Genomic DNA, 22,313 nt, shown 5'->3' on the forward strand with positions numbered 1-22,313 from the left:
TTTAACTCGAACGTGTCATCTTTAAAATGAACTTGGTTTCATTTCACATTTAAGTGTCAGTGTAATTAGCAAAGCAGGGAAGTTGAATAGGTATGTTTGTTTATGAAAATAATAAACATTGGTTGGTAATATTAATTACAGCAACTTGCACTCATGTTTTTTTTTTCTAACATTATAACAAAATCATTTAGACATTTTCCTTGCAACTTTAATAAACATACCATTCGATTATTTTTTAAATTACATTATTGGTGAAATTTGGTTGGTCGTATGTTTCCAAACTTCAAAATATAGTAATTAATTGTATTTAAACAATCTATAATATTGTATATCTATTTTGCAGGTTCAATTTTGCTAAACGCAAATTGGTCATAGAGTTTCACAACAATGTTACCCTCAAGGGAGGTTACGAGGCCACGGGGAAAGTACTCAACTTCCCCATTAATGGAGAAGGAAACGCCAAAATAAAAATAAGTTAGAAATTCAGTTTCTTAGGCTAAATAAAATACGAAGCAGGTCTCTAAAAATATTCTTAGCACATAATTAGACTGATCATATCAAGATTATGTGACATGTCCTTAGAATTTTGAGTGTCAAGATGATTGTATTCACTTATCAATATGGTTTCAGCTTAAGGAGGTCTAAACAATATCAAAATGAATGGTTATGGTTTTATTTACACAGCTAACCTCAAAATGAAGATCATGATGACACGGGTATGCAGTAGTCAATGATTAAGAAAGGGTAGTCAATGATTGCATTTATTTGTCAAGAATTACAAAATAAATATAACATTGGCTATGGCGATAAAGTGCATTTCAACTTGAATAATCTGTTTATAGAAAATCCAGAGTAAGTAAACAATGATTAATAATATCAAATAACGTCTATATGTCATAAAATAAATTAATGCTTAATTAGCCTATTTTATTCTATAATATCTGGGAGACCGAGCTTTGCTCGGTAAACATATAAAAACTCAAAAATAAGCGTTTTCCCAGAGATAAGACCTAGCTAGATTGATTTTTTGCCCCCGAAAACCCATATACCAAATTTCATCGAAATCGTTAGAGCCATTTCTAAGATCGCCGAAATATATATACATATAAATAAATAAATAAACAAACCAGAATTGCTCGTTTAAAGGTATAAGATAAATAAATAAATAAATAATAAATAAACAAACAAGAATTGCTCGTTTAAAGGTATAATATTATTTTAAACGTGTCCTAAACGAGCTTTAACAGCACCGCGACACAAACAGTTGACAAAACAAGAAATTGACAAATCAAAAGCAGAGAGTCGTGCCGCGTTTTTGCAATTTCACTCACATCACTTTGGTTAGGAACTTAGGAAAAGTTGTGAACACCACACATATTTCTCTAGAAATCTGTCACATGATAATAAGTGCTTCCTTTGCCCAAGGCGTTCGGCGATAGCAGTAAAGACAAAACATGTTTTTATTTCCAGGCCGAACTCTGCTGCAGTTACCTACTTAACGAAAATTGGAAACTCGGATCGTAGCTGTGGAATTCGGGAAGCCAATAGTGGATTACGTCACAGAACTGGCTCTGAGGACCATCTAGAAGTTCTTCCTCGCTGTGCCTTATGAAGAGCTGATTGATGGACCTGCAACCTCTTTTAAATAAATGCAAAACCAATAATAGCCTGACAAAAAATAGCATGAAAATATACATAGGTATATGATATTAAAACATGTGTACCCGTTTTTCCCTATCCCTATCCTATCCCTAAAATAATAGCACAATGGAACTAGAACAAAGCCACAGAATAAATAATAGTACCTACTAAGTACAGAAGACTCACTCTCAACAAAACGCGTCTGTTACGATCAGCACAGATATGGCCGCTAGGTGGCGACAGCGCCACGCGCGGCTTATGGCTTTCCCCAAAATTGGGGCCGAACGGATGTATTTTTAGCTACCTGTAGCAAAGCGACACAATCGCGGAGTGAGACACGCCTGGCCTGACAAAGCTCGAAATCTTTAGACTACTGGGTGTTTTGTAGAGATCATCAGTTCTTAAACTCAACTTTTTGGTCGCAGTCGGATAAAATGTTTATATTGGCGTAACTCATGTACAAATGTATCCATAGACATTGAGTTAAATTCCTGTTCTCCCAAGTTTCATATTAAGAGAATGTTCACTGGAAAAGTGTACTCACGATTTTTTCGTTCACCGAAAAGCGACTGGTATAGTAGATTGTTAACCGAGGGATGAAAGGCACCCATTTCTATCGAGGTACTCGTAGTTTGGCGCTAGAACGCGAACGCTGTTAAACACTCTAATTTTCATTTCGAATACGAGGGAAGTATTTAAAATACATGTGTATTTAAAAAAACACATGACTAAGTATACATTTTATAGTACTTATTTCTCGAGGGCACTTTCAAGTCACACTTTATGTGACTCAATAATACGTGAGTAACTCGTTTCACATACATAGTTTTAATGTGTAACCACGTTACCTTATATATCACGGAAATAGAATTGAGCCAAAAGGCTACTAATAAGACAACATCCAGTAGTTACGTAACATTTTATTTATACAAACTTTGCGCTACTTGTACCTACCAGTAAATAAATTGAAACTATGTTAAATACAAAAGAATAACCTTAATAAAACAAAGATTTGTGTCATTTTCAAGAAAAGGGTACATCATTGTCGCTTGCCATATTAAGGACGCTCTGAAAGGTTATTTATTTATTTAAACTTTATTACACGATATAAAATTTTACAAATGGCGGATAAATGCCCTAAGGCATTCGCAACCATCTTGTAGTTAGTGTAGATTGTAAATATCGACATGAAATATTATTTCTTCGGGTTCTTTCTTCGGTTATTCGTATAAAGAAGATACAAGCAAATAACGTCCTTATGGTAAGCGATAAAGTGAAACCTTTTACTTGAAAATGTCACATTTAATCTATAAATAACTTAAACGATGAGTTACAGTTTTATTTTTGGTAGGTATTATTTTTATAGCTGAGAATTTAACAATTAGAATCAAGATTTTTAGTATTAAAAAATTTATTTTTAAAACGATGTCTTGCAACTTTACATTTTACACAGGTAATCTATTGATTAAGCTATTGCTTATTGTGATAATTATAACATTTATATAACAAATCAAAATCTCGAGTTGCAGCCGCAGAATTGTTATACAGAGATCCTGTGGCTATTTTTTCATCTCTGTCACGAGACCAGCTCAATAATACATTAACACCGAACTTGCACACTTATAACTATGTCAAATGGCTGTATCTGAATCTGCTGAGTCACGAGGCCTGCATGTGATCTGATTTGTTGAGTACTAAATTAAAGAATTGTACTGATTAATACAAAAAAAAGTTTTATAGTTAATTTTCCGTACCTACCGTACTTATATGATTAATTGACTCCGATTGTAATTTTCATGTTGGTTAGAGGTGTAGTTTATTGCAAAATTATACATTTGATATGCATGTACCTACATGTAAATTACCCAATATAAGCATTCTTACAGGGATTGTTTTAACTGTAGATTGACTTTTGGTTTTTAGTTTTCAAATTAGAACTTAAAATTCTTTAATTTTTAATGTCTTTCTTATACAGAAATAGTGTTATACAATATGTAGCCAATATCAAAGACATATACGGCTTTTTAATTATATTTAATACCATATTCATTGTTTTTTTTTTACTTGTTGAGGAAGAAGCAATTCAGATCAGATCACTCAATAGAAATGTATCGAATGCGAACTCTGAAAAAAGGTACCTAACAAGTAGGTTTACCAAATACCACAACAACTGGCAAGAGTTTACAATAGCAAGGAAAATATTTATACAGAATTTAGCCTAAATTGTAGAAGATTTACTTTTTAGTAATTTAATAGTAATTAAAACATACGAGTTGCAGTCGCCGCGAGCACTCGAGCCCGAAGAAGGACCCCCGAAGGGCCCGAAACATGTCGCCAATAGCGACTAAAAATTCAAGTGAGTGAAACCGTTGTCGTCTAAACAGTTTAAAATATGTCTCACGAAAGTTTAATATCGATTAAAACATAGTTCAATTTTACGAAACGTGATATTTACATATTACAATCATATTCCTCAATACTTGACAATTATAAATATTATACCTACTACATTGAATATAATCTCTTTTAATTAAGTTCTATAACGTATATATATTACTCGTATTAATTGCTTAGTTAAACATTTAAAACGTAAAGGTGGTTGATACATCTCACATTCAACTTAAAATAATTAAATCGATTTCTAATATCAACGATTACTCGGTCTGCTATCAGAAAAGAAACATAGTTCGAAAAAAATGTTTGTAACGATTTGCCTTGTCTTGAATGCTTTGAATGAAAAAAATCATATGAATCGTACTGTTGTTGTAGCAACGCAGTTTTGTTAGGGTAATAAAGATAATGAAATACTTGACATTAATAATTATTCCTGGTTCAAATTTACTTGGCTGTCAAACAAATAGTCTGTAGTAACTATATAAAAATAAGAAGGATAATTTGCTAATACTCCAATGTTATCACTGATATTCCAATCATTTTAACGTAATTTCCATGACAGTGACAACTACATAATTAAAAGTCTATTCTCATCACGAACCGGATAACACCACACGATTTTAAACAAATGAATGGTAAATATAATCATTTGTTTTCAATTATGTTTTTCAATATTTAGGAATGGGTACGTATAGCAGCTCATCGTAGGGCACAGCGTTGAAAAACTTCGTCGCTGTGGACACTACGACGTTCATGGCGTAGTCTACGACTGGCTTTCCGAATTCTTCTGTGACTGTCCTCCAGTTTTCATTCAGGAATACGAGAACTGTGTTACCTGAAAAATGTTTTAAACATTGTTATTAATAGGGAGTAAAAGAAATTATTTAAACATATTTAGGAAATATATGTAGGCATTTTGCCCTTGTTGTGTAGATCACCTTGAATACTACGAAGTAATATTTAACAGTAAAACTAAAAACGCCTGCCCGGATGATGTCTATTAAAAACGACAGAGTAAAATTGCCAGAACTGTGAAATATCAACAGGCGTTTATCGAACGTTTATTCATCAACGGTAAATAACAACACAAACAGGTATAATCGACTACACTAAGAAATATTTTTCAAAGATAAAAAATTGTGCTTAATAGCTGTCTACGGGCTGGGTGTCCAGAAGGCTGGCTGTATTTCCGGCTGAATGGCGGTACATAATTTATTTATTCGCTGTGTAAAATAGTGGCCAGATATGAATAGAAGAATAGAATAGAATAGAAATAATTTTATTCGTGAGCACAAACACAAAATAGAAACAGATATAACAGATATAACAGAGATATAACAAGAGATGACAAGAGATATAACAGAGAATAAAAGGATAAAGTGCCACGAAATGGTCTCATCTCAGCATGTTGCTGGCGACTTCCAGCGCTGATCTTCCGATGAGACCATCCGGTGAAACAATCACGACAGGTAACATGAATACAAAACAAAATTAATATATAACATACAAAAGACAAAGACAGCAAAAAGATAAAAATACATTACAATAAATTACTATGTACAATGTTGGGTCGAACCCGTCTTGGCCGTACATTACGCCTGACAGCTAGCGCCATGCGGCAACTATGCAGACTAAACTAAAAACTAAATGAAGAAGACAGGTCGATTTCATGAGCAACATCAATATTTTATCGATCTCACAGATTTAACTACGTACAAACAGACAACTGATGGCAATTTCTAAAGTAATGTGCCATGGCAATGCAAAGGGAACGTAATCTAAGTGGTAAGTACAAGCAGAAACTACAGGCAGCTTGTATCGTGTAAGCAGGTTTCCTGGCTAAGTTGGTGGCTAAGCATGTACTGTTTAAGCTTCGTTTTAAAACTATGGTCACATGGAAGCCTCCATTAGGCGCGCTGACAAATCTTTAAAGAGACGACACGGGGTTTTAGTAATTCACTTACTTAATTCGGGATTTCCCTTGAAGAGATTGGTGATGTTGTAGAAAATTCTATCACCATAATCGAAAGTGTATCTGTAGCTCTTAATGCCGAAGTGGTCGCGGCCCTCGTTGTCTTTGAAGTATTTAGTCTTGATGTCCATTTTGATAACAGAGTTCACTGAAAAAAAAAACTTCAATAAAAATACAATATTTATTCATAATCTAATAACCTTATCGCCATAGGGGATAAAAATAGACTTGTTTAATAAAAGGAGACACTTCTGAAAATAAACTACTTATAAATGACTATTCTAAATACGGTAAGCAGTAGAAAAGCAACATTTAAGCTACTTATGTTTTTACGAATTTTAAGTTTAAATCGTTGATATTTACCTGTCCGACTAACTACTGGGTATTTGCGAAAATGACTCATTTTTATGAATTGTATTAATTTGCTTTACCTATCTTGGAGAAAAATAGCAGGCAAAATTTTAACGTTCATAATCGTGGTAGAAATTGACTGCACGAAAGCTCTCTGATGAAAATGATCAGGGACTATCGACAAAAGCATAATTTTAAGTAATTCAAGAAAAAGCCATTCATAACAACTATTTTTTTTTATTCATTTTACAAAATTCGTGATTCAATGTCACATTTTATCAAGGAGAACATTGACAGTGACATCGCCGGCTTATGCCGGCAGTAACGTTGCAACAGTAATGCTATACTGCAAAACTGCAGTCGTCGTCCGAAAGTCACCTTAATCGTGCCACGTGTCGCATCAGATCATGGACGGTGACAATATGGAATGCGACTGCAATTTCTTTTATAAATTGCTGTCATTGCCGCATGTTAAAAATTGCGATGAGATCGTTCAGTCTTTTAGACAATACTGTATCCAAAAAAATTACAGTCGGATCGCCCGCGTCACACTGCAACAGCGTATATGTACCAGCTTCAGTCGCAGCTGTCGAAAAGTATCTAAAATTGCGAAAATTCCACAAAGAAAAAATTTGGAAATTTCTCATATATTTTAGGTGTGGGGATTGAAATGTTCGTTTCCAAAATGAAAGTTTCCTTTGTTTCCTGTAGAGTTTTCCTGGACCAATAAATGTTCCAACTTTCCGCAACTTGCACATCTGTACATATAATAACAGAGCTGCACACTCCTAAACTCCTATACATATATTGGCCGTATTTTTGCTGTGTTGATACAAATACTTACCAATTTTGATCTTAGCATCGCCCTCTCCGTTGATAGGGAACAGAAGCAGCCTGCCGACTGCCGTGTATTTGCCCTTGATGGTGATGTTGCATCGCACCTGCAGCTGGAAAACGTTCTTCTCCAGATAAGCCCTGGAAATAAAGAGTAATTCCTTAAATTTGAGGAATAACTACGTCCTACACACCTATAACACTGCCACCATCACGCGTAAAATAATAAAGTAATTAAAAAACTATTTAATCTGGAATTCGTTGAAACGGTAAACAATTGAATCAGCACATCAAATGGGCATGGTGCAACCGGCCCTAAATATGGGATACCTAAATCAAATGATTAAAGTCCGTCCATACCTACAGTTAGTAATTTATGGAAAAGGTAGGTATAGGTATATGATACATAATCAAAACTTATAAATTAAATAATGTTTGCAAGCAGTATTGTTTTATGAGAAATATTAGATATCGCAGACAGATTTATTGTTAAGGACGGTAACGGTGTCTAGACGATAGCTGAGTCTCAAACCGGATAATAAACGGGTTGAGCAATTATTTTCGTCTAGTAGGTATTTAGACATAACCAGTAGACTCCAGGTGTTTGTAAACAAGTGTCTGCGGCGAATCGTAGGAGTCTACTGGCCACGGATCATCTCCAATATTAAATTATGGGAGTTGACCGGACAAAACCCTTTAGCCAAGGAGATACTTCTGCGGAAATGGCGCTGGACAGGTCATGTTTTACGAAGGCCAAACAATCACATATCCAAGCAAGGGCTGACTTGGAAATTTCCCGGAAAAAGGGGGCCAGGTCGTCCACGTACCACCTGGAGGCACACAGTGGAAAAGGAGGCTGCACCAGTTGGCCTCGGCTGGGCGGAGCTGGAGGAGGCCGCATTGGACCGCGAAAAATGGAAATCCCTTCTGAGAGCCCTATGTCCCTGACGAGGGATAGCAGGATACCATCATCATCATCAGTAGGTATTTATTGCTGTTACACACAATAAATCAATCTATGGTAACTAAATAATTACTATTATTTCAAACGAAAACGTACTGTTCATTATTAGGATTCCATTAACAGGCATATGAGTTTAATTAACACCATAAATTATAACGATATGTAGTGTCTGTGCGGAAAGAGAAGAGTCGTGAAATGTATGGGGCCAAATACATTCCACGACTCTTCTCTTTCCGCACAGACTCTACGAAATTATAGAATTTCATCTGAACATGTTTTTTGTTTTATTAGAGAATTGAATTTAAAATTGCTTGCTAATTAGAAAACCTCTTTGAATTTGGAATTTACTTTGGAGAAGACTTTTCCAATGTCAATTACGCCTGTTATGATGATGGTGCAGATATTACGATGATGATGGCCACAGCGTCTTGGCAGATGATAGTTGCAGCATCTAAAGAGGTATTCTGAGGAGGTAGTCTAGAGCCTACATCGACTGCGATGACTATATAGACCAATGGCCGATTGGATATACCTACCCACAGACCCTACAAATGCCCTAGATACAAATTAATCAAACACAATTTAAAATGCCACAATTTCAAGGGACGCAAACACATTCGAAACAGTGGACCGATTTTTTGCAAGGTTACGTTCATTGAACCTTCAAGTTTAAGTTCTCACAGGCACTAAAGCAACAAAAGGTTCGTTCAAAGTCGGTTTACGCAACTGTGAGAATAATGCACCGCGGCGGTAATTGCTGTGAGGCAATCTGTGTGGGATGCCTACATGACCGGGCCACAGAGGACTGATCAGCACAGTCAGTTATACATTTATATGACCGTGTTGTGAGATGAAATTAAAAGATTTTATATACATATTGCAAATAAATGTCTAGTGTATTCAGTCTGCATGCAACCACCAAACCACCGTTAATATAAAAATATTACCAAAATAGTTTAAAAAAATAAATAAAGTAATGTTATTTTATGGTTTTATGTAAACACTTAATCTGTACCTATACAATTTTAAAAAATATATTTAAATAAAATCAGGGTGACGAAAGTTATATTTCTGACGATGCCTGTTTTCTATATGTAAGTATGTATATGTCATTCTGTATATGATGAGGAAAAGCCATGCATGCACGAACGCGATTTGATATAACGGTTAATATACTGTTAATGTTACTCTGCACAGTTTTGTTCTCCGAAATCAAACCGCTCCTTGTCCCGCCAGTGCGTTGTAAATAAGACTCACTATGTTGAGTTCGTTGTAATTCATTTTAAGGAGCTTTGTTTAAGTAATGTTAAAGGCCGTGAAATTATTTAAAATCTAGGTACTACTTGCCTTAAATGATAATAATTCAAAACTATTGTTTGAATTGAAAATAGAATTATGTCTAATCTACACGTTATTAATACGTCACTGTGTTAAATGATGTGTACCTATGTAGCTACAACAATAATTATAAGGGTTCAAAGGTTAGAGTCATTAAGTATAATTAATTCCTGGCAACTTTGTTGATTGCGGCTTCAATATCATAGTACATAATATTATGCAGAAATATCAGCAATATAAAAGTACATACTTAATAATTATTATGCATAAATAGCAGCAAAAGAAGCTTGGCATATTTTTTAAGTTTTTGTTTCCGATGGGTAGTAAAATCAGTTGTAATTGTAATAATAGGTAGGTACATTGTAAGTCTAAAAATCGTCATTACTCAACTATATTTTAGAACATACCTTGGAAAGCACAAAAATTATATAATGGCGATATCAACTTTATGTATATAAATTAAATAACTTTGAAACAATAGTGTCATGGTCAATGATGACATGGTAAACCGGTTGATCGTCCGTTTTTCGAGAAAGTGTTTCAACATTTCTGGACTTGTTTGATTTATTAAAATAAAGGTTACGAGATGTCCTTACTTATGTCCTTACTTCAACTTCAGAACTTGAATGTAGATTTTTTATTTATTTTTGAGATATATTTAATTAGAATAGCTTGTATATATATATATATATATTGGTGACGTTGAATATACATTTTTACATAGTATATTATTTTTTACGCGTAATTTAGATTAACGGTATTTATTTTTTATTTGCCGTATTCGTTCCAAAGGTAAACCAACAATTTTAAATCTTTCTTTTGTATGTCATATTGTATGTCTTTAAATAATAATTTCTTTAATAGTTAATGCCTCGATGTAAAAAAATTGAGTATTAAATCGTGTTGAATTACGAACCATGAACATAGATATGAGCCTATATGCGGTCATCTCTCTAGAGATTTACGATTCGAAGCTCCAACAAACATGTAAAATAGTTAACTTACTCAACATTCAGTACTTGGCATTTCCTCAGTCCCGTAGCTTTTCCATCCAGAAAGGTGACTTTCACTCCAGGCAGTTGGATGGGCAGTTCGTCAATAACAAAGGGATCTAGGGAAGGCACCCCGATGTCCGGCAGGCCTTTTGTAAAGGGTAGGACTGCATCTTGGGTAGCCTTTATCAGGCAGGCCGGCTCAGTGTTGTTGCAGGGGTGAATGAAATCCGCTGTAATATTAAAATAAACAGTGTCACTTTACGGTAGCTTATCAAAAATACTAAAAGTAGGTGAATTAACAGGGTGCCTAGTCAAGGTGACAATAATCGTTTGCGCTACGGTACTGAAACGCTTTGTATCTCTCTTCAATACTAGTGCGACGCGTTCGCTACGGAGCGTAAACAATTGGCATGTTGGCTAGATACAGACACTGTCATTTAGACAAATACGACCATAATATCCATATATGTACCCAGTACGGATATTATGGTCGTGTTTGTCTAAATGACAGTGACTGTATATTTTAATCCCTTAGTGATAAAAAGTAACACAAAATTATATAGATAGAATGAAGCTGCTCTATCAATTCTCAACGCAATATCTGTGATTTAGGAGCAGCAAAATTGCCAGGGATAAATCGATTAGTCCTTGAATACAATATTTAATGTTGTACCACACCTACTCTGTTTTTAGCATTTTTTAAACCTACAATTGGGTCAAGCGGCAGTTTTCCGTTCCGCACCATGCTTGTGAAGAATAGTAAGATAGCCATTTTATTACTAAATGATATATAAAATATACCTTGTATGAGAAAAACTTTGTTGGTTCAATATCCTCCTATAAAGTAAGAAATATTTAACGAAAATCCTGTACATTTTATGTATAGATGGTCAAGCAAATCTTGTCAGTAGAAAAAGGCGGCAAATTTGAAAAATGTAGGCGCGAAGGGATATCGTCCCATAGAAATTTTGAATTTCGCGCCTTTTTCTACTGACAAGATTTGCTTGACCATCTATAGATGATGTGACGATTACTTGGTGCGATGTGACTAAATTTCAATGCCTTAATCGCGTAGTCAGTTATGCTACAACGGTTAAATGTTCTGTTCATAGTAAATGTACAGTCAGCAGCAGGAGTTGCTAAGCGGGCGAGGTGTACCAAATGATCTTGACGCGACTTTATTGTTAAGAGAATAAGAGTGCGTCAAGGTAATTTTGGACAACTCGTCCGCTTATCAAATTCTGCTGCTGACTGTACATAAAACTCTTCGTATTAAACCAAACGTCCTTACGATTTGCCATTCTAATGTTGGCCATGTTTTAAGCCTATTTAAACTACATTAAACTAAATCTGTCATGTTGCAATATTTCATGTTCGATATTACTTTGCGGCATGCACGCAAAGATTTAAGGAGCATATAGAATGGTAAACACTATAAAACATTACGTATGAAGATAATGATACCACTTTGGTAATTATTTAGTTTTTTACCAACGACATCGACAGTTGAATCGAAATCTCCTCTAACTTCATTGTAGTACCTACCTACCAGTGGCGGCGCGTCCATAAAAGCCGATTCCCACCGGCTTGCCTGGTTTTGGACGTTGTAGTAGCAGAGTTGTAAAGGAAATATGTAAGCCAAATTATCCCCGGCTTGCCTATGGATATGTTTGACGCGCCGCCACTGCTACCTACCTATAGGTACTTAACTGTCTCTATAGAAATGCCTAGCCTAACATCTCACAGTTTTTTTTATCAGTCTGTTTTTTTCAATAAAGTTCATTTCAGGAATTTGAATAAAAATTGAAACTATAGTCTGAATACAATATAATTATACCTTAGGTAGGCAGGTAGGTTTTACCAAACTGCAAAATATCTTCGCTTTAACACCAGTAAAAGTCCGTCTATTATTGAGCAATCCGCGAAAACGTCAGTCAATGGCACGCAAAAGCCTCATCTATGTTACATCCAAAATCCTAACCTGGTAATTCCAATGCTTCGCGTACTAAATGCAGGAGGCAACTTCTCAGACCGCTTTTAGCTCCTTCGAACAGCTCAAATAAATGTTTCCTGTATAAAAATGGTGAGGCCAACAGGCCAATTCGAACGTACACTTGACATCAAAACCGATATCTGAATGATGCCAGTTAGTTATCAAATCGAGCGTCTCGTGCGTCTCGCTCGTAGACTAAAATGACATTTCATATTATGAAATGTTATTCTATGTTCATATTATGAAATGTCATTTTAGTCTACCAAATAAAAAAATAGACTTTACGGACATGTACGAGCGAAATGCACGAGTCAGTAGTATTACCACTGAATAAATAATAGTACTAAGTACAGAAGACTCACTCTCTAACAAAACGCGTCTGTTACGATCAGAGGGCCTACCGCGAACCACGTTCGACGTGTTGCCTCCCTGTCACACTTACGTACGAATTTACAAGTGCGACAGAGAGCCAACACGTCGGACGTGGTTCGCGGTAGGCCCTCAGCACAGATATGGCCGCTAGGTGGCGACAGCGCCACGCGTAAGGACTTAAAAAATATTTATATTTCAATCAAAAACTAGCTAATCTAATAAACACATAAAATCTAATAAATTAATTCCTTTAAGATATTTTTTTATTGGCGGCATATAATACAAATATGTGACTAAAATTATGGATTCCTACTTTCTACTGATAGAATTGAATACGAGTGGTCAATACCACTCGATTCTCAAATTCTATCAGTAGAATTTCAAAAATAGCATTTCATCGTTTTTCACTGATTTTCGAGTGACGAAATCGAATGGTCGAGATTCAAAAATCGGCCCCCTGGTATTACTACCATTATCCTGGTATTATTAGGGAATCCTAGTTCAGGCATTTGTAAATCACTTGTCTTTATAAATTATTAGTCTTTAAGAGCAACCACTGTACTATACTTTTCTCAATAAATTATTTGTATTTGTATTTGTATTATTTCTAAAAGAGTACTGTCAAGAATCACGTCTCCTGTCCAGATGATTATACAGGTTGCGTTGCCGGTACTTTTCGTATCCGATAAAGGAGCATCTTGTACGGGATGTATTGTTTGCAAACACCTTTGGTTTGTGTAGGTGCCGGTAGACCGGGAGGGGTGGCGGGTTTTGACGATTGTTCAGGTATGTGTACGGTCAATCTTACAGTTTCACAATGTTTGTCTTCTTCTGTTACCGAGTAATCATCATCTACTTGTAACGAAGTTGCACACAAACTTCCAGGGTGAGTATACACCCATATACTTACATTTTGTAGCACCCCCGCACACAAATGTGTATGCAGGGGTGCCAAGCTAAGAGCTTAACGTATAATGTACGTTAACTCAAGTGACCAGCCCTAGTAGCACGGTCGCATTTTTATCATTTATCACCATGCCTGTCACGTTCTAACAAGTAGGTAAGTGCGAAAGTGACGGGCATAGTGATAGTGGATAAAAATGGATCCGTGCTGAGCCCGCAGTCCTCGTAAAGATATCGCTATGTACAGCGCTGCTAATTCACCGTTATGCAATGGGCCTTAAGTTAGTTATAATGACTGCCTGATTTTAGGTTAAGTTGGGAAGGCAGTGTGACAAGGTCCTTTTAATTATCTTTGAGTTATTATTATGGCTACGTGTGGCTACGTATAGCGTAGGTAGTTGACCTTTTTGTTTGTATGAACTCGACATGTGATGGCGAATTAATGATGTAGGTGCTTATAGCCGGTTAATTTAACTTGCTTTAGTAACTCGTGACATGGCAACTTATTACAGTTTTAACAAAAGTGGCAATATCACCAATAAACCTGTCGAATAGGTGATCTTTACCTCACTTAGATGCTGACTGTATCATAAGTTTAAAGTTGTTATAATATTGTAACATTGTTGTAATAAAAAAATGTGTGTAAATGTGATAAAAGTTGTCAACAGACTTAGAACGCACGCAAAAATATCTGAAAAAAAAGAGTACCTATCTGTTCTTGTCTAAAACCAAATTCAAAGCCTGAATACAATTATATTCTATCATAATTGTTATATGATACCTAAACATCATTTGCATTGTAAAATAACAGCCATTGGAGATTACAGGAAATATTTAATAGCATCCACTGATAATCATGCGCAAATGTTTGCGTTAGAACAAAAAAACTATAATTAAGGGCAATGAGAGTAATTAAGGGTAAACCGATATTTAATTACGTGTAATATTAAATACTTATTTTCTACGAGGCTTAATAAAATTTCGACAGTATGAGGAACACATGTGAAACGTGAAAAAGTCAAGAAAAAGTGTATAAAGTCCCGCGCAACAAATTCAAAATTCAAACTGTTTATCAATGGTTGCTATGAATTAATACAGTATATTCGCTCGTGCTCCGAAATATGATTTTATTTTAGAAGTAATAAAATATGTAGCTACCTCCTCCTCCCAAAACGGACCCGACCTTCAAAAAAGAAGAATAGCAACTGAGAAGGCCGTCTGGCGTTTAACATATTACCGATCACTCGTAAGCTCGTAACAACGCGTTTAACCAGAGAGTGACCTTGACCGCTGTCGCAACCAGACCCAAACAAACTGCATACAGAAGCGGTATACTGGTTTTAAAATCTATTACGGCCAGTACAGACGAACTGCAACCCGACAGCATCTTAGGTGTAAGGCCTGAGTGGACGCTCGAAGCGGAGCGTTCGGCGGGGCGTGCAGCGTGGCGTCGAGCTCCCAAGGGATTTGAGCAGCGTGCACTAAGGCCGCTCCTCGCTTGCATTTGTTTAACATGCACGCCGCACGCCCCGCCCCGCTGCACGCCCAACTTGAGCGTCCACTCAGGCCTTACATTTACACTAAGGCCTGAGTGGACGAAGCGGAGCGCCGACGTTGCAGTCCCCATACAAATTACAATCGGGTTGCAGTCCGTCTGTATCGGCCCTAAGGTTTTTACATTGATATGATACGATCGCAACTATTATTTATTCTGTGACGATCGCTCAATTTTGCATACTTACATGTCTTTTGTATATTTACTGCCAAAACGATTGGGTGCTTAAATACAATCAAACAAAAGCTTTTAGAGTAGATATACTAAAATGTGAGAATTAGCTAAAAAACTGCAGAAATATCTACAAAATGCAAAATATTTACCTGGTTCCTAACCATTATGTAAATAAACAAAACCATCAGCAGGTACAAAAATAGATGACCTATGCCGTTTAAGCTGCATTTACCAAAACAAAAGATACAAAACAGTGACCTTACATTAATGAGACCTTGAATTTGCTTCTGACTGGACATAGCCATCCATAATTATAATCAGTATAATATATCTGTTACACAAGAACAATTTTGTGGCAACTTATCTTTGTGGCCTTCTTTTTATAATTTAAAGGAGGAAATAGGGTACAGTCACCATCAGATATCGGAGCCGCCGAGGTGCTCAAAAACATCTTAACACGCAGTCACTCGAGGCATGTTCAGATATTTGTGAGCACCTTGGCTGCTCTGATATATCGGATGGCGACTGTACCATGCTTCCTGTTTTAAAAAGTTGTGCACATGATCCAAAATATCCGACCACGAACTCTAACTCGAACTTCTTTGTAATTACTTTGACATCGAGATTCATAAAATACTGTAGGAGAGAAGCCAACGAAATAAATACTGTAAAGCTCTAGTTTCCTAGTATAGCAGTGCCGTCATATAACGGCCGTTTCCATACAAAATACTACTCCATCCATATATGGTGTTTTATGTTTATATGTAAGCGTACGTAAACAAGAAGTAATTAAAGCTGACATGACTCTGAAAACATATTGTTTTCTTTACCCGTAAAAATCATCGCTGAACCGAATAATGCGAGACTAACTTTTGAAAACACCGAACCAAATCGACTACCGGGGTATTTGTATCATTATGCAGATTTCATTCTGTGCTTAACTCACAGCTATCTAAGTACTTGATTTTTATAATAGGTACTACAAAAAGTATTGTACTATTTGTGAGGGTTTTACAATGCCATTAAAAGCATGTTGTTGCATACAATGTGCAGATGAGAGTCAAATAGAAACTCAACCTGCAAAGTGGTCGGTTTGACTCGTGTTTACGATTTAAATATATAACCTACGTAAGCATACGTTTTTCATTACACTTGCAAGGAAATAAATGCATTTTGTAGCCAAAATAATGGCACATTTTACAATGAGATGGCCGTGATGTCACACAACTTATGACTTAATATTTCAACTTTTTTTAGCAGTGTATAACTTTAAAGAATTGGTCTGTCATGCCAAGGGCAAGTAACGCCATTGGAACGTAAATGCCCGGTACTATTTTCCTGGGGTCAGCATCGGCAGACTTATTATAGTATCGTTTACCTATTCTCTTTCTTATATAATAAAGAATTGTGGTCCTATTAAGGGTAAATACTAGAACTAAGAAACCGCAGCAACAGAGAGGATACTTATATGAATACCCCGGTAATACTTTAGCAACTTGCCTCAACGACTTGCCAATAACGCCAATAAAACCTAAGTCTAACCTTTAGGAAAACCATAAATTGTGTTCAATGCCATCATTAAAGTTTAAATTCCTTAACGTGGCTGACAGTGGCTGCAAAACTTTGTAAGTGCTCATTAAAGGGGTATTAAAAGTCTCTAGGGCACAGAAGGACATAAAAGGACGTTATAAGAAGCGGGGAGAGCGATAAATAAGATAAGGTCGGTTCGCAATCAATCCTGAACGCCGATAGCGTTGATGTGGGCTGGTAAGCCATGACTTTGCTTGCTTGCTTTGCTTTTCTGTTCGATCTTTAAAAGCTTTGCTAGATTACTGGACTTATTCCAGTTTTTTGTCATACTATTCGTAAATGTTGCTGCCAGGCCGATTGACGAATCTGCAAGCAAATATTTGACCGATAGAAAGGCGACATTGGCTAAAAATCGTCTCGTCATTTGTCAAGCACATGTTGAGTCATGAGGCAGGTTGCGGATCGAACTTTTCCAATAAGTTTGAAAAGTCCTTGGAAATTTCTGGAAAATTTTACTAGCAATAAGGGAAGTTACACAGTTTCGTTCCTCATATGAATGAGTGTGCGCTATCCATTTCGGACACCGGGCTCGTTAGCTTCTCTGCGGCTGAATAACTAACTTAAATAACTTTAGAAAACTGGTCAATTTTAGAATATCTATAGAATGAATAATATCCATTGTATAAAATTTTACATAACCAAAGTGAAAAAGGAAGTAATTATGGTTTAAAACCTGCTAATTCCAGTTCAGGCAATAACCTTATACGATCGGAAATAAGTTCGACAGGTTTCCCATTTCTATGTCGTGTGTAGATACACTATAGTATTTTTTTAACTAGATGGGTAGGGTGACAGAATTGTATTGAGATGACGTGTGGCAGCGTACTCGTCAAGTTTGATAAATACTATAGTAATAACGATGAAGAAATCTACTCGTTGAATACCTACTTACAACTTCAACGTTAATGTCATTGATAGGTATACCACGTACAAGAGGTTAAGGTCTCAGTAAATCATAGTAAATGTGCGTGTATTACAGTAACTACTTAAGTAAAGTAGTTGAAGACACACGAATTGGATTATTTGTCGTCGCCGCGGCACGCGTGTCGTTCTTGGGCACAAGTGCGCGACCGAGTTTTGTTTGATGCGTGAATCGCCAAGACGCCGTACCTTTATTTGTTTTGAATTTTTATTTATTTATTATAAATGGGGTTACTCATGCCCACAGACTAGCCGAGGCGAAGACGTGGCCTACGATGGAGCTCGCCCAGAAGGTGCCTGTTCACCCTTGATTTAATTATGTGTAAAATTACTTTGATTACTTATCCCTCTAAAACCTTTTGTAAAACATAGTTATGTTAGCTGATTTACACTCTTAGCCAATAAAGTGTGCATTTCAAGAACAAATCAGAAACAAAAATACCTATATTTCGATTAATTTGTTAGAGGTAAACCATATTTCGTTTAGTAAAAAAACCCGTTGCATTGCGTACTTGACCCTAAATAGTATTTCTTCGAATTAATTGACAACAAGGACGCCAAGACATTTCTCGGGCTGGGTGGGTAATCCAACCTATTAAACTATAGATTACATTGCCAAATTAGAGTAAAAAGTTATTACATATTTAGGCAGATAACTTATAGGAAAAAATCTCAATAACTATGCCACATTTTCTAAAATAAACAAGCTAAAAATCCCAAGGGCAAAATCCCTGAAGGGTCCTTTTGGATCGTTATCAACTTCAGTAAGTAACGTAACTGTAATAGGTAGGTAGGTACTCAACACGTTGCAGGGTTGAAAGGTTGGTGTTGCAGGACTTGCAGGGTTACGCGGGTGATGTCGATGTCACTATTCGTTTCCTTAATAAATTACGATAATGTCGTTGCCGCATTGCGGTCGCGATTGGAACGTTCAATACTTGACTTATTTTATCAACGAGATGACAGTGACATCGCCCCCACGTCAACAATGCACCAGTAACACCATAAGTGTAAGGCCTGAGTGGACGCTCGAAGCGGAGCGATCGGCGGGACGTGCAGCGTGGCGTTGGGCTCATAAGTAATTTGAGCAGCGTGCACTAAGGCCGCTCCTATACGCTTGCATTTGTTTAACATGCACGCCGCACGCCCCGTCCCGCTGCATGCCCAACTCGAGAGTCCACTCAGGCCTTACACTAACACTCTGCTGCAGTCGCAAACCAAATCGCAACAGTAATTCAGGTTCAGGTGCCATCCGAACGTGACCTTTCTGTGACATTTACAAAAAGCTACAGAAGGGAATTTAATAATTTAGTCCAGGAAAATTACTAATTAAAAGTTGTTACTTATTCGTAATTCCTGCTCAAATAAAGCATTTTGTATTTTCATGTTATATTAATGCAACATAAACAGTTAGAAAATAATATAAATAAGTAAGTTTTATTCTCATTTAAATTGAAAATAATGCATTCACTGCCAATTATACTCACGATATATCCAATAAATCTCTACAACCGGTTAACAAATATGCACCATCTATTATATGTTGCAATAGACATTTGTCATTCCTTATTTCACAATCAAACTCCGGATAGGTATACACAATTGCTAGCAAATAATGCGCCGTAGTGCAATTATTGCAATTAGGTTATCGAACATAAATTAAACTCAGGATTTACCGCCTGGCCTGAAAACGCATCCTTCCCTAGCCCTAAGGTTAAGTAATTAAAGAAAACTCACGTGCTAATTTTGCTGAGCAATCACTAACGAAGGTCGCAGCCGCGAGGAAAGTGAAAACCAAAACATACGCACACATTGCGAATACGCACGCACTGGCCGGCGCAAAAATCGGATATAAAAAAAAAACAATGCGGCGTCCGATTCGAGGACCACAGACTGACTGAATGGTGACCCTGCTGGCTTCGCGCGCTTACTTCTTATGTAAATTGAAACGAGTTCTTTCTCATTTTCGGTTGCACAAATTCGGTTAGCTCTTTGCCAATGTGAAGCCTGCTTTTCACGCAACACTGGTCGCTAATCCGCTTTATAAATTGTGTTCGCAGTTGGTATCGCATGAAGATAGCCGTTTTTACGATATCGTGAAAATGAGATAAGTAATATGGGAACCCCCAGGTTCGCGAATTTCAGACTGTTGTAAAAAATTTAATGCATTGTTGCTTAAAACCTATCTGGTGAATACGGTACTGTTAACTCGATAACGACTGCCATGAAATGGTGGTTTTATGGTTATAAAATAAACCTTGCCACGCCAGAAAAAAAATATTATAGTACCTATCATAACCGTAAATGAAAATATACGTTATATTATAATTCTGGATTTCCCAAATAAGCTGGTTGACTTGAATGAAATGGCCACCAAAGAAAGCAAAATAAGTTTGCTGTAATAACAGGACTAAAGCAAGGTGTTGCCGTGTCACCTATGCTTTTCAATTTAGTGTTAGACTATGCTGTTCGAAAGGTGCTTGCACCTAGATATCGGGCTAGAACTGAAAGGGAAGCATGCGGTGATAAGTTAAGACGATCTAGCCTTGCTTGGAGAAACAAAACAAAATATTGCCGAGTCCGTTGCAGTCCTGGAAACCGAAACCAAAAAGGTGGGTCTAAGTATCAGCCATGAACACAGGCTTTTTTGGTTAAACTTGCTACAGCGGATACCTTAAGTCTTAACTTTCTAGTAAATTAGATCAAGGTCATAAGCAAACATTTTTATGTAACATACTAGTAAAATAGGTCGTGTGTTATCTTTAAAATATTAAAGAGGCATGTTTACTTTTCAACACGAAATATATTGTAAAAGGGTACAGGATATTGTATCATCTGCCCATAGTAAAATGTACCTACAGTACAATGTAATTTGTAATTTAATTTTGACGAAGTAAAACAAATGGCGCCACGAGGAAGCTTGTACACCATACGAAACAAATTGTATTCTTCGTACAAATATTGTATAAATCGGTCAGGCAAGTCCGTTCCCAATCAGTGTTCCATGACCGATTATTTGTGTGCACGCCTATGCAGTCATTGGTCGGTCGGCCAGATCGGTCGGATGATGCGTGCTGGCTAGAGATGGATATTGGGTAGGTTTGCTTTGATCATGACGCTGAGTGGGACACAATACTTACCTGATACTTGACAGCTGTGTAATATTTTTCCGACGCCGAGCGTCAATGCATAGAGTGCTTAACCTGGGCAAACCTTGGCTTATCGGTGATACTTGGTAATTCGGTGATACTGCGTTATAATCTTACACAGTTCTCACCATGAGGAAATGCGAGCTATAAAATTGTTGGCAGCTGTTAGTTTTGATGCTTGCAATTGGGTTGGCAGCGATTTAATTGCTTACATTTCAGCATTGTAAGCTCAGCGTAAGATAACAACGCATCATCACCGAATTACCAAGTATCACCGATTTGCCCTACGGCTACCACCAGACACTGACATATTATGTTAGCGTGTGCGTAACGTACTTCTATGCATCTCGCTCGTACTCGCATATAAGTGCGAGCGAGATGTATAGAAAGTAAGTTACGCAGACGTTATCGAATATGTCAGTTTGACATTGCTAAAGTAATCGTAGTAAAGGGGTTCGTACGTCCGTGTCATGGGACGCACGCAGAGGCAGAGGGCCTACCGCGAACCACGTTCGACGTGTTACCTCCCTGTCACACTTACGTACGAATTTACAAGTGCGACAGAGAGGCAACACGTCGAACGTGGTTCGCGGTAGGCGCTCAGCACCCACCAGGCTGTAAGAACTATTCAGACTTGATGGAATCTTGGATGGCTTAAAGACCCTGAGGGTAAGGGTAGAGGTGTCACAAACATAGGCAAAGCACTCGGGCACGTGTGGTCGCTACACTCCAATATCTCGCCACAAGCTGCCCTACGTTGATATTTTATTTAATTATTATATTTATTATCCATCGTTTGCTCCTATCCGGTATCCGGCCTATCCGGCCGTTATTTTAGTATCCGGCCGGATAACGGATAGTTAAATTAACACAGTTTGGGGTAAAAAATGGAATCTAAAAAACAGTCACGGTCATAATCGAATCAGTAGGTATATTCTTTTAAAACAATATTAACTTAATATTTTCTTTAATAAAACAATTTTAATTAAGTTTGATGATCATTAAAAAAACGAGTTATTTGTCTTTAATATTGGAAATCCATCAAAGGCAAATTGTGATACGTAATGACATGATAAAACTCGTTACGATCCTAGAAATGTGTCCGCGCGAACGTTCATTACGAAACAGGTCGAAACCTGCACGACGCGCACCTGCAAAACTCAAAAT

The 22,313-nt window shown here is 36.8% G+C and overlaps 2 protein-coding genes across 2 annotated transcripts in view; both read right to left on the minus strand.

Moving 5' to 3' along the window:
- Window positions 1–22,313, minus strand: part of LOC134651423 (circadian clock-controlled protein daywake-like) — a 360,230-nt gene that overhangs the window by 119,497 nt on the left and 218,420 nt on the right. The window lies entirely within an intron of this gene.
- On the minus strand, window positions 4,686–20,108 carry LOC134651561 (circadian clock-controlled protein daywake-like). Its single transcript, XM_063506666.1, has 5 exons — window positions 19,735–20,108; window positions 10,500–10,719; window positions 7,203–7,333; window positions 6,000–6,155; window positions 4,686–4,870 (listed from the first exon to the last, which is right to left on the minus strand). Exons 1-5 carry the CDS (start codon window positions 19,808–19,810, stop codon window positions 4,704–4,706), a joined length of 750 nt encoding a protein of 249 aa, XP_063362736.1. The 5' UTR covers window positions 19,811–20,108; the 3' UTR covers window positions 4,686–4,703.

This window comes from Cydia amplana, chromosome 10 (genome assembly GCF_948474715.1).
Source record: "Cydia amplana chromosome 10, ilCydAmpl1.1, whole genome shotgun sequence".
NCBI classification, from domain to species: domain Eukaryota; kingdom Metazoa; phylum Arthropoda; class Insecta; order Lepidoptera; family Tortricidae; genus Cydia; species Cydia amplana.

Excerpts from the sequence above, each read along its gene's own strand:
- LOC134651561 (XM_063506666.1), bottom strand. The coding sequence starts at position 19,810 with ATGTGTGCGTATGTTTTGGTTTTCACTTTCCTCGCGGCTGCGACCTTC. Across the intron at positions 7,334-10,499 it reads TGCCAAGTACTGAATGTTGA|GGCTTATCTGGAGAAGAACG; the intron begins GTAAGTTAACTA and ends CTTTATTTCCAG. Across the intron at positions 6,156-7,202 it reads CGATGCTAAGATCAAAATTG|TGAACTCTGTTATCAAAATG; the intron begins GTAAGTATTTGT and ends TTTTTTTTTCAG.